Genomic DNA, 13,923 nt, shown 5'->3' with positions numbered 1-13,923 from the left:
AAAAATGTATTGATACAATATATTATATTTTCTAAATTAAGCTATCTATATTTGTTATGTGAAAGCATTTTAAGCTTTTTTTTTTTTTTTTTTTTTTTTTCAAATCAAGGAAACATAATGCATTTTACATTTAATTATTATATAAGGCGAGATATTTTGTAAATAATGTAATGTGTAGTTGAAGGAATTTGTTTCTAGTACCCCTTACAAATGGTTCGTCCTCTACACATCCTAAATAGCCTAAAGAGGAAGCGGATACAAGTAAATTCATAATGTATATTAAAAAAAAATACAAGACTCTAGTTACATATAAGAAAAATGTAATTTTATCAATAATCTACCAAACATTAGGATGAGAAGGTAACATAATTGTCAAAGAAGTATCTTCTCTCTCTACACAAACCTCTCCACTTAAAACATTATCGAAGTGGATCGAGTGGATTGAAGTGGATTGACCAAAGTGGACCAAACGAACCAAAATGGACCGTGAAGGACCAAAATGGACCAAAATGAACCGAATAGATCAAAATGATCCACTAATGTGGCTCAATAGGAGTAAAGCAACAATGGATACTGTGCTTCAGCTTTTAGATAATATATAATTTTTTTTTCATTTCAATTATTTAGGTTCCATTAATTTGCTTCAAAATATATTCCTTCAATCTAGTTAGTACCATTAAGTCCTACCAATTGATGTCGTTTTAATTTGGAACTGAATAATATTATAAAACTAACAAGATGATTGGACAAAGTTAGGCAGAAGGAATTCATTGAAAACAAACTAAATTTAAATGATTGAAATGAAAAAAAAAAAAAAAAACCCTTAAAGGATTGAATTGAAAACATGTCAGAGGTAGAATGTGTAACTTATAATTTTGCCTGTCTTAAATAACAGAGTTGGATTAAAAATGGACAAAATATAAGTATCCCTACCTGTTTATAACCCACCCCACCCATTTTTAGTTTCGATAGATATATATATATATATATATATATATATTTTTCCAATTTTATTAAACTTTGATTCTTTTTCGATGTTCTTTATTTCTTGTTCTAAATCAATTTTGTTGTTCTTAGGCTGTTGACTGCTAATACATCTGAAAAGTGAGGACAAAATGGGCTTCTGCCCTTTTCAGCCAAATTAATTAGCCTTTTGCCCTTCTTCCCAAACTAAATAGGGAAATGCCCCTCTTTTGAAACTCGACTTTCTCAAAATCGAGTTAAAAAAAAAAAAATCTGAAGCCCTATAGTGACGTTTTTAAGGACCTATAGTGACGTTTTTAAGGACTTATAGTGGCGTTTTGTAACTTGATATCCATGAAATCGAGTTATAGGCAATTTTATTGCCTATAACTCGATTTCATGGATATCAAGTTACAAAACGCCACTATAAGTCCTTAAAAACGTCACTATAGGTCCTTGAAAACGTCACTATAGGGCTTAACTCGATTTTGAAAAAGTCGAGTTTCAAAAGAGGGGCATTTCCTTATTTAGTTTGAGAAGAAGGGCAAAAAGCTAATTAATTTGCTTGAAAAGGGTAGAAGCCCATTTTGTCCGAAAAGTGAGGAAGAAACTTCAAGGTCTACACTAACAACCACGAAGTGTCTTCATCATGAAAAAGAAGAAGAAGAAAATAAAAGAAAAAAAATGCTACGAACCCCTATGCGATTTTAAAAGCTTAGAGACAACTTCATAATTTATATTGTAAGTCATACTTGAATAATGTGTTGGAAAAATACATGTTTATATTGCATATAAAACATATGTAGCAAAAATTTACGGATCTACTTTATTCGCAACTGATAACATGTACTGTGTAAATTTCATAATATAAGAACAAGAGAGTGTACCTTGGTGCGGTGAAATTCAAAATCAAAGATTAGAAGTACTTGAGAATACTTTTAATCTTCACTCCAATTCCACTTGTGCCTAAGAAGTGTGATCTCTTAATCAGTTTATATGTATGTGTTCAAGGGAGAATTAGAGAGTGACTTACACTCACATACAAACCATTTCATTCTCTTACAAAATTCTATATGTTTCTCTTCTTATAACTGATTATCTAATTGGGTTAGACTTTTGGGCCATTCCAATTGGGCTTTAGTATGTGGCTTGAAGTGAGACCAAAAGGGAACAAATAAAACACTACCTCCAATAGGTTTTAGGTTTTTTGTCAACTCTTGACAAACCTAAAATTACCATTAATTATATTTAATACTACTATATAAATATAATTGCACTCTAGGCCTTATTAATAAATTATATCCCAAAACTTTATTATACATTCAATCCCTTCATTAAAATATTTGTAGTAATACAAAGTCATGAAAGTTGATTACCACTTTGAAGATTACTACATCTTAATTCTTGAGTACCCGGTTTAACCCTTTAAGTTATTCATCATATATTTATGAAATCCAATTTCATAAATATATACTTTAGTAACTCCTTACTAAAGTGGTTAGGCCTAATACTCTGAATAACTAAACCCATTAAAACTTATGTCAAGAGAATATTTTATATCTCTGTTAAGAGATTATGAATTCTATCTTGAGAATATATGTTCCTTCAACACTAAATGTGACTACCTAACATATTGAGGTTTTGATCGTGACTTTAAATCTCATTTCTAATATATCAAAGCAATCTACACGTCATGATCAGGTTCATTATTCTCTCAGGATTAAGAGTTGATGTAAATAGAAGTCGTGAAATTTATTATTCATTTGACAGTCGTTAGTAGAATAATAAATCTCACAGTGATCCAACTCAATATGTTTTAACACTTAAAATATATCAACATATCAACTAGAAGTCTCCACTTCCATGATCAAGACAAATTATCTTAGTTGATATGTTATAATCTTCGCAGATGAAATGCCCAATTTCATCACCGACTATGAACTAAAATTCTGAGTTTACAAAGAACTTGTGACTTATATCTTCTATAACTAAATCACATAAATCACATACTATGCATCTCATGGACTATATGATAATGTCCAAATATTCACGTTACCATTATTTTAGATAATAATAAAACAAGTTTATTAATCACAACATAATGTCTCCGTTAAGAGATTATGAATTCCATCTTGAGAATATATGTTCCTTCAAAATTAAATGTGGTGCCCAACATATTGAGGTTTTGATCGTGACTTCAGATCTTACTTCTGATATATCAAAGCAACCCACACTTCATGATCATGTTCATTATTCTCTCAGGATTAAGAGTTTATGTAAATAGAAGTCATGAGATTTATTATTCATTTGACAGTCGTTAGTAGAATAATAAATTTCACAGCGGTCCAACTCAATATGTCTTTACACTTAAAACATATCAACATATTAACTAGAAGTCTCCACTTCCATGATCAAGACAAATCATTTTAGTTGATATGTTATAGTCTTCACAGATGAAATGCCCAATTTCATCACCGACTATGAATTAAAATTCTCAGTTTACAAAGAACTTGTGACTTATATCTTTTGTGACTAAATTACATAAATCACATACTATACATCTCATGGACTATGTGATAATGTCCAAATATTCATGTTACCTTTATTTTAGAAAATAATAAAACAACTTTATTAATCACAATATAATGTCATATATAATGTCATACATAGCATCATACAATAGGATATAGAGGGCACGTATTCTAACATAATGTTAGAACAACATTTTTTTTAATGATTTTTTCAAGGTAATTACGGGTATAATAATGTTATAATTGGAATAAGATCACTTTTATCGTATTTATCATTAACCTTACTTTTATTGTATATTGTGATTATTGTTGGGTTAAGATAGTTTGACACCGGTTAATTAACTCAATTGTTTAAGTTGATTAATTAGGTCAAATTACATGCCAATTGTGGAGGCACCAATAAATCACCAAATAAACTAAATGCAGCAGAAATAAACTAGATATGGTGATTTGTTGACAAATGGGAAAAACCTTTTGCAAGACAAAAATCCTACCGGGTGAATTTAAGGTCACTACTTCTCAGAATCCGCTAATCAAAAATCAAGTGGTTAAAAGTATGAGGAATCTTACCACTAACTTGGCCTATCCCAATATACTAACCTACAGTTGAACCTCTAATCAATACCCAATTGGACTTGATCTTGTAGTAGCCTTCTTTTCTTTGATGCACAAAACTCCAATCTATGATTAATTCCTTTGCACGGATCCTAGTACGTGACTAACTCCAGGAACTTGAATGATTGTTGTTGGATGCAAAGTTCTTCACCTCATCAACAAATGAAGATCAGGAAGCACTTGGTTACAAAACTATATGGCGTACAAACGCAGTAGCTTCTCACAGAGAAAATTAAATTATTGGTCTCTGTATCCGTGTATGACAACTCTTAAAATAAGATTTATATATGTCTAGGGTTGTGAGAATAGAAACCCTAAACAAATAATACAGCATGGGCTGAATTTCAGATTTGGAAATTCTAAAATCATAATTCTTGACAAATCGAACTTGTGTCGAGCTTGTGTCAAGCTTTAAAGAAACAACTTTTCTTCACTTGTTTCTTGGATCAATCTTCATGTCTTTAATATTAACACTTGATATGTTTGAATAACATATTTCTTGATGAATTAAACTCAACTTAGACCTATCCAATTACAAGTAAAGTACGTTTTGTCAAAGGATTAGCCAATTACATAAAAATTATGACCCTAACAATTATGTTTGTAAAAAAAAAAAAAAAGGGACCAGCTCACCTACCCTTAAGAACCATCCCATTACCTCTTGTTTTTAAATGGATTTGAGACACCTATCAAATAATAAATCTAATGGTCAAAAACAAAACCATGTCAACCCCACTTTATTTATCACACATCTACTCTTTGTTTGTCTCAAACTTTTCCCCTCTACAACATCACTGCTGTGACACCATCATCAGAAAAGAGACCCTTCAGTGGCAAAGAGCATAAGGAGACATGATCTGGTGGAGATGTTTCAACTACCATTTACCTCTCCTTAAAAAACCTAGAAGCTAATAGATGGAACTTGACCCAGAGATCTTTGATCCCAATATTGTTTTATAAGGGCTTGTTTGGTTAGCTGAAAAAAGCACCATTTTTTTGTTTTCATTTTCAGTTTTTGGTGGGTCCCACCACTAAAAACCTAGGTTAGTTTTAGCATTTGTATTCAATTTTCATTTTCAATATCCTAAAAGTTGGATTTGAATACAAAAATGAATACAACTTTTCAGTATTTTCGTTTTCTATGAATAAGAATATAGTGACATATTCGTAAATATTGTGAAAACATAAAGTTACTTTTTTTTTTTTTTTTTTTGGTGATGTGAAGTGTGTGAGTGACAAAAGTTATTTTATTTTTTGAAAATATAAAACAATGACCAAACCTGGGTATGATGTATTCTATACCCAAATTATGTATTCAAAAAACCTACCAAACACTACCAATTATGAAAATAAGGTAGTGGTGACTCTAGAAATTTTCTCCAGGGTATTCCTATTTCACTTTGAAAAAATTTCGAGTCATTTCGGTTTATTTCGGGATGTTTTGGCAAATACTAGCTAAAATTCAAGATTTGACCGGCATGAAGTTTGTGCTTAAAAAAAAAAAAATGTTCTTAAAACCAAAACAAATTTACATTCTGTATGCCAAAAAATCTCAAAAGGAAAAAAAAAAGAAAAAAAAGAAATGAACAATGTGGTTTATATACCATTAATTGGTTGTCTTTTTTAACAATGTGTGTGTGTTTTTTTTTTTTTTAAAAACAAGTGGTACTCCTATTTTTAATTGCCAGCTGATGTTAGATTTTTGTCTAAAGGACACTATTTGCCAGAAAAGAAAAAATGTGTCAATATTTGCTTGGGTGCCCATTTAATATTTCACCTACCCCCAACTAATCCCACCATTTTTACCCGAATAGAGCCCCTAGTTTTCAAATTCTCTATCTCTGTGTTTTATACTTCTATCTTACAAGGCACCGCACTCTCTCTGCCACCCATTCTCTTCATGTTGCAAATATGTGAACATTGTGAAGGTCAAAGTTTCATGAGTAATCCACCTCAAGCTCAAAGAATTATCAAAGTTCACTTTCAGTTTTTTACCTGTCTCACTCTTTCACTCTCTCTCACTTACCTTTTTTATTTATTTTTATTTTTAGTTTTTAGTTCAAAATTTGTTTGGCATAAAAATTTTGAGGGTGTTCCTGATTTTGCTTGAGGGTGTTCCTATTTTTTTTTAAAGGTAAACAAAAAAAAAAAAAACTATTATATATAAATTTTTATTTTTATTTTTTATTTTTTATTTTATTATTTTTTTTTCAGGGCAGGGTGTCGCCACTGAAATAAGGGCTTTTTGGTTTATGGTGTTTTCATCACTCATCACTCAGTTTTCATCGCTCAATACTCACTTTTCGTGGGTCCCACACAAGGTGAGGTTGTTTGTTTTAGTTTTCATTCTAAATTTCCATAACTCATTACTCAAAAAATTGAGTTAGAGTTATGGAAAATGAGAACAAATTTTTCCTGGTTTCAGATTTAGAGTTACGAATTATCATGGAATTTTTGTAAATTTAGTCACATTTGTGGGGCCCATCTTAATGTGTTGTCTCGTCAAGTCAAACTACACTCTCACAAAACTCATTTCTTTTTCTTTCTTTTCTTTCTTCTTTGCAATTTCTTTCTTTTTCTTCGCTAACACCCAGTTGCTTGTTCTGACTTCGCCTTTTCTTTATTCTTTCTTCGTTCTTCTTCTTCGCAATTTATTTATTCTTTCCTCTTCACCTTTCTCATCACATAAATATTCTTTCTTCTTTATTGATCTAACACAAAAAGGGAGAGAAAGGGCTAATCTATCACAGTGGGTTTATGGGTTCCGATTGGTGTTTTGTGCGGTGGTTACAGTGGATTGGGTTTTTAAGGGTTAAGATTAGTGGGTTGTGGGTTGCGATTGGTGGTTGCCATGTTTTGTGCGGTGGTTGTTCACACGGGTTACCATTCTGAACAAAGTCAACTTGTAGGCTCCACCATTAAGAGTGTTTTAACTAAAAACTACACCCAAGTTTTTGAGCCAAACACAATTGGGATAGAGTTAATAGAAAAATAAGATTACAAATATGTGATATGAGTGATGAGAAAAGAGTTTTGAGAATTGAGTTTTGAGTTATCTCCAAACCAAATAGGCCCTAAGTTTTTTTTCTATATTCAAATTCGGGATTTGAATAAAGAATAGAGAAAATCAAAAATGAATACACCACTTTTTGAAACCAAACAGGTACTAAGCTTCACTTTTGTAGGTTTTGATGGAATTTTATTAATGTCTAGGTTTTGCAGAATTTGAAATGAAATTAGCTTATGCTGTTTGGTACTGTTATTTAAACAACAGTTTTCATTGTTTAAATATCACAACACGTATTTCTATAACACTTTTTCACTCACACAAATTTCCAAAACATTTAAACAATGTAACTAGAAATCTCTTACCAAATGGGCCCAAATCCATTCTCTATCAAAAGAGAGAGAGAGAGAGAGAGAGAGAAATGTACTTGTACTTTGCTCCATGGCCTTGTGGACCTGTGCCTCCACTAGCAGACTAAAGCTTTCTACTATCCACTGTATGTTCTGGTAGATCTTCGATTTGGCAGCGGTGATGTTGTAGAGGGAGGAAGTTTGAGGCAAAACAGAATGTGTGATAAATGAATTGGGGTGGTTTTATTTTTGACCATTAGATTTATTATTTGACCGGTGTCTTAAATCTATTTAAAAGTGGGAGGTAATGGGAGGGTTCTTAATGGGAGGTAAGCTAGTCCCAAAAAAATATAGGTTATTGTATTAGTTTTAGAACCTTTTCCCTCTCAGCTTTAGGAATTAAAACTATTTCAAAATGGACATTTCCAAAACATTATGCACCTAAATTTATTGTAATTTTTTTATTTAAATATTCAATGATCATTCCTGGGAAGCATGGGTTCAGCTCCAAGGCCACCGCACCCGCACCCACACTTGACATGCAAAGACATGTTGTGCGACCGTCGACGTGGTTGCACACGCATCCGTGGTGAGTCCTTTTTTTTTTTTTTTTTTCCTGATTTGGGCCGAAACAGGGCCTGAACAGGATGATATCATCTGTTTTGGTCGGAAAAATCATACCAGGATGGTATCAAACCACCCTTTTCATCGTCTCTTTCTTCTGCATTTCATCTTCATCTTCGTCTTTGTGTTCTACAAAGCTTTTGAGCCTAAGTGTTTCCTTTTTATGCTTGTTAATCTTCTTTGTTTTCTCTCTTTTTAATTTCTTAGTTTGTGTGCCCTACATGACCTGGTCAATACTTAATACTGAGTGAAGTGAAGGGTTGAAAGACTAGTACCTACTGGGTTTTATTGTTTCCCCACATACCAACCATATGGCTAATAACTTTTGTTTTTCAAATTTTTTTTTAAAAGAATTTAATGGGTTTCCGTTTTTTACCTTTCTTTTATTTTTTATTATTATTTTTAAATGGTTGTAAGTAGTATATTATTATTATTATTAGGCATAAATGCACTTTTAGTCCCTACATTTTGGTTTTTTTCCATTTTAGTCCCTACATTTTATTTTTTCCACTTTTAGTTCCTAAATCAATTAACGCGTTCCATTTTGGTTCTTTCCGTTAGCTCACTACCAGAATTTGCTTAGGTGGCAGATGGACTATTAAAATAATAATAAAAATTTTTATTTTACTATTAAAAATGCCACGTTAGCTTATAAATTTAAAAAAAAATTTATTTATTAATTTTAACTAAATAAAAAAAATTAAAAATAGATCGTTTAAAAAAGAAATTAAATTAATTATCTTCCACAGCACTAGCATTAGTCCTAACATCACCAGCATTGAGATTAATCTCATCAAGTTTAACACCCCCCCCTCAAGAGCAAAGCTCTTACTGCTTGATCATCCACAATATACTCTGGATATTCAACTTGATGAGCAAAAATATTAATCAATCCCAATTTCTTAACCATTCTAACATAGTTGTCGACACCAAGTGCCTTAGTAAAAATATCTGCCAATTGATTCTTGGATGCAACATGGAAAGTCTTGATTGTACCATCTAAAACTCTGTTTCTAACAATGTGACAATCTGCTTCTATGTGTTTTGATCTCTTAAGGAACACTGGATTTGCAGCTATATGCAATGCTGCCTGGTTGTCACAGTAAAGCAAAACTAACTTCTCATGCTTCACTTGCAAATCTCTTAGTAAGAATAAAATCCGAGTAACTTCACAGGTGGTGCTAGCCATAGATTTATACTCAACTTCAACTGAAGATCTTGATACCATTGACTGCTTCTTTGATCTCCATGAAATCAAAGCATCTCCAAGAAAAACACAATATCTAGTAAGTGATTTCCTTGTGTCTGGGCATCCTGCCCAGTCAGCATCACAATATGCTCTCAATTGTAAATCTGAATCACTAGGAAAGAAAATCCCTTGTCCAGGTGTACCTTTGACATATTGTAAGATTCTTGTTGCAGCCTGCATATGAGGAACTCTTGGTTTGGATAAAAATTGGCTTAGCCTGTTCACGGCATATGTGATATCAGGTCTACTAAGTGTCAAGTACATCAATATACCTATGAGCCTTCTATATTTGCTTGAATCTAATAAAAGTTCACCACTGTCCTTTGACAGTTTCAATTGTTGTTCCATTGGAGATTTAGCAGGCTTACAACCCATCATGCCTATTTCCTTTAAAATGTCTAAAGCAAACTTCCTTTGGTTTAAGCTTACTCCCTTCTTGCTTCTAGCAATTTCAAGTCCTAAGAAGAACTTAAGTGATCCAAGATCCTTAATTCCAAATTTAGCATCCATAACTGACTTCAAAGTTGCTACACAAGTAGGATCATTTCCTGTGATGACCATGTCATCCACATAGACCAATAAAGCTGTGAACAAAGAGCCTTTAGCATGAACAAAAAGAGAGTTATCAGTAGTAGATTGAACAAATCCAAGTTTCTGAATAGTGTATGACAGTTTTGTATACCATTTTCTTGAAGCTTGTCTCAAACCATAAAGGGATTTAAGCAGCTTGCAGACAATAGGAGGAGCAGATGAATTTGAAGAAGAAGAGGCAGTTGAAGTCCCCCCCTTACTGTGAAAACCAGGAGGCAATGACATGTACACTTCTTCATCTAAATCCCCATGTAGAAAAGCATTGTTTATGTCCAATTGGTGAAGGGGCCAACACCTAGCAGCTGCTAAAGCAATAAGGACTCTAACAGTGACTGTCTTAGCAACAGGAGAGAAGGTCTCAAGAAAATCAATGCCTTCCCTTTGTGTGTATCCCTTAGCCACCAGTCTGGCCTTGTATCTCTCCACTGTTCCATCAGGATTTAACTTAATCCTATACACCCACTTACACCCAATAGGGGTTTTACCAGGAGGTAAGGTGGTAAGCTCCCAAGTATGAGTCTGTTCAAGTGCCTGAATTTCTTTGTCCATTGCTGCTCTCCAAAGAGGATCTTTAATAGCTTGGAAAAAGAATTGTGGCTCTTGAGGTGATGTGCTAACTGCCAATAGATATGATTGATAACAAGGCTCTAAATGGGAGTAAGCCCATCAGCCACATCATAAGGTGCACCAAAAACATGAGTAGTAACACAAGCATAATCCTGTAAGTCGACTGGTTTAGTGGATTGCCTAGATGATCTTCTGATAGGTGTTGATGGTGGTTCATGAGTTGATGTAGAAGCAAGTACAGGTGTGACAAAAGTAGGAATTATGGACATAGGTAAAGAAGGAACTGAAGAATCAGTAGAATCAAAAGCTGCATGAGAGGAATCAAAATGCTGAGAAGAAACCTGAACAAGAATAGGATCAGAAATAGGATTTGAACAAGCAATAGACTTAACTTGGATAGTAATAGGAGTAACAAAAGAGTCATTACCTGAGTTGGAAGATGCAAGACTATCAACTTTAGTAATTGAAGTAAAAGGGTTTGAAATTGAGGCTTTACCATCAATAAAAGGAAATATGTTTTCATGAAAAAGCACATCTCTAGATATGAAAACTGCATTTATGGACAAATCTAAAACTTTGTAACCTTTTATGCCAAAAGGATAGCCTAGAAAGACACACCTCCTTGCTCTTGCTGCAAATTTGGACCTGTTATGTGCAAGTGTAGAAGCAAAACAAAGGCAACCAAAGATCCTTAAATGAGCATAGGAAGGAGGATTGCCATAAAGGACCTCATAAGGGGTTTTGTGAGATAGAGGTGTACTAGGAATCCTATTAATCAGATATGTAGCAGTTAAAACACTATGCCCCTAAAAATGTAAAGGCAAATGAGAATGGAACATGAGTGACCTTGCTACATTCAAGATGTGTTGATGTTTCCTCTCTACAATTGCATTTTGCTGAGGAGTTTCAACATAGCTCAAATGATGCAAAATGCCCCTTTTAGCAAAGAAATCACTCATGATGAATTCAGTTCCATTATCAGTTCTAATGACCTTTACTTTCCTAGAAAATTGAGTTTCAACCATGATGCAAAATTGCTCTAATATGGACTGAGTTTGTGATTTGTGCTTCAACAAGTAAACCCATGTACATCTAGAGCAATCATCCACTATAGTGAGGAAATATTTGCAAGAATCAATGGTAGATACAGAAAATGGACCCACAAATCACAATGAATCAAATCAAAACAATTCTCAGAAATATGTAAACTTTCATTAAAAGGCAATCTTTTCTGTTTGGTAAGAGGACAAGTATCACAAAAGAAATCTTTATTTGAATCACAAATCTGTACATTTTTTGACTTTAGTAAATTCAGCTTGGCATTGGAAGGATGCCCCAACCTCAAGTGTCATATATGTGGCTGAGTTTTATTAACAGAAAAAGCAGCTGAAACAAAAGAAGTGATTGAATTGCTATCTTCCAGCAGGTAGAGGCCATTGCATTCTTTACCCAGACCAAGTGTGCTTTGATGAGCAAGGTCCTGGATGAAACACAAGTTACCAAAGAAAATAAGGCAACATAGGACAGATTTAGCAGGTTGGCTAATTGATATGAGATTGAAGCTAAAAGATGGAACACAAAGAACATTATATAAGATGAGGTTTTCATTAATTTTGACAGTCCCAATATGTGTGACTAAGGCTACCTCACCATTGGGAAAATTTACATGAGTGTTCAATGTGGCAATTATTGTGGTGAAACAAGACACAAAATGCACCATGTGGTCAGTAGCACTTGTGTCTATGACCCAATTAGTAGTTCCAAAACAGGTTCTATTAACCAGTTTGGTTGAAAAAATGGAATGTGTCAAATTTAGACTGAAAGCAAGATTAGACACAATACCTGACATAGTTTCAAGGTAATTGTTATGAGCTTGAGGATGTGGATTAGTGGCTGCCACACCAGCAGTAGCAGGAACACCAGCGGATGAACACACATCAACAGCTCTAGAAACCAAATTAGCCAATCCATTACCAGTACTCACATTGGCTGCATGATGATTCTCACCAGAGTTACAACCAGCATTGAGGAAGGCCAACAATTGCTCACACTGAGCTTTAGAAATAGGAAATTCAACTGAACCACTCTCAGTTGCTGTTCCTGGATTGCAAGTGACCTGATTAGCACTTGATCTTCCCTTTGGTTTATATCCTGGTGGATAACCATGTAACTTGTAACATTTATCAATTGTATGTCCAAGCATGTTGCAGTGAGTGCATAAAGGTCTCTCCTTTTTGTTATTTCCTTTGTTCCAAGTAGGATTACCAGAATTACTTCCTTTTGAGTTAGCATACATTGCTACTGAATCAAGCTTTGCAGTGTAAGATCCTCCATGTCCTAAACTCTTGTGAGACTCTTCTTGAAGAACCAAGGCATAAATCTTGCTAATCAAAGGAAAAGGTTCTTGCATCAGAATCTAAGTCCTTATAGTCTCAAAATTCTCATTCAAACCCATCAAAAACCTCATAGCATAAGTCTTGTCATGAGAAGCACTTAGAGTTTTGATTGCTCCACAGGTACACTCTGGTAATGGCTCCAAATTGAGTAGTTGATCCTATAGCTTCTTGAATCTTGTGAAATACTCTATGACTGTCATCTGGCTCTGAGAGATGTTAGAAATCTCCTTCTGAAGATTGTAGATCTTGGGACCACTATCCTGTGAAAAGAGTTTTTGCAATTCAAGCCACTTCTCTTTAGCAGTTTGACAATACATTATGCTGCTAGATACATCAACGTGCATGGAGTTGATCATCCATGAAATCACCATTGTGTTACAACTTAACCAATCTTCATAGAGAAGAGATTCTGGATCTGGCTCAATAATTTTGCCATTAATGAAACCTATCTTCTTCTTGGCAGTGAGAGCTAAGATCATAGCCCTTGACCAAGAGTGATAATTCTTCATTCCAAGCAGTGGTTGTGTAACCAAGATGTTGCCTGGATTTTCATTGGAATTGAGAAAATATGGATTTGGAAGATTTGATGAATTGATTTCAGTGTTTGGTTGAGAGGTACGACTAGTTTGATCGCTTGATTCAAGAGACGCCATGGATGGTACTCAAAAACTCAATTGAAGGAGACGAAGATCAGAGACAACGAGATTCTTTCTCAAGAAAATCCATGGCTGAAACACAGTTCTCATCAAAACTTAAAATCTTAAGATCAGATGGGGGTGGTGAGTATATTTCTAAGGAGTTTAAGTCTTACTTGTCTGCCTATGGTATTCTCCATCAACTCTCTTGTCCATACACTCCACAGTAGAATGGATTGGTAGAACGAAAACATAGACATATTATAGAAACCACAATTACTTTACTGTCTAAGGCTTCCCTACCTTTCCAATTTTGGTCTTATGCTGTTCAAATTGCAGTTTTTCTCATAAACTTGCTTCCTACTGCAACACTTCAATTCCACTCACCATATTAT

General features: G+C 33.8%; 1 protein-coding gene across 1 annotated transcript; it reads right to left on the bottom strand.

The window, feature by feature from the left end:
• Nucleotides 1-13,051: 13,051 nt before the first annotated feature.
• LOC115964494 lies at nt 13,052-13,546 on the bottom strand. The gene has a single exon (XM_031083793.1). The coding sequence runs from the start codon at nt 13,544-13,546 to the stop codon at nt 13,052-13,054; it is 495 nt and encodes a 164-aa protein (XP_030939653.1).
• Nucleotides 13,547-13,923: the final 377 nt, after the last annotated feature.

This window comes from Quercus lobata, chromosome 10 (assembly GCF_001633185.2).
Source record: "Quercus lobata isolate SW786 chromosome 10, ValleyOak3.0 Primary Assembly, whole genome shotgun sequence".
NCBI lineage: Eukaryota > Viridiplantae > Streptophyta > Magnoliopsida > Fagales > Fagaceae > Quercus > Quercus lobata.
This window is presented reverse-complemented; position numbering and strand designations above follow the sequence as displayed.

Excerpts from the sequence above, each read along its gene's own strand:
- LOC115964494 (XM_031083793.1), bottom strand. The coding sequence starts at position 13,546 with ATGGCGTCTCTTGAATCAAGCGATCAAACTAGTCGTACCTCTCAACCA.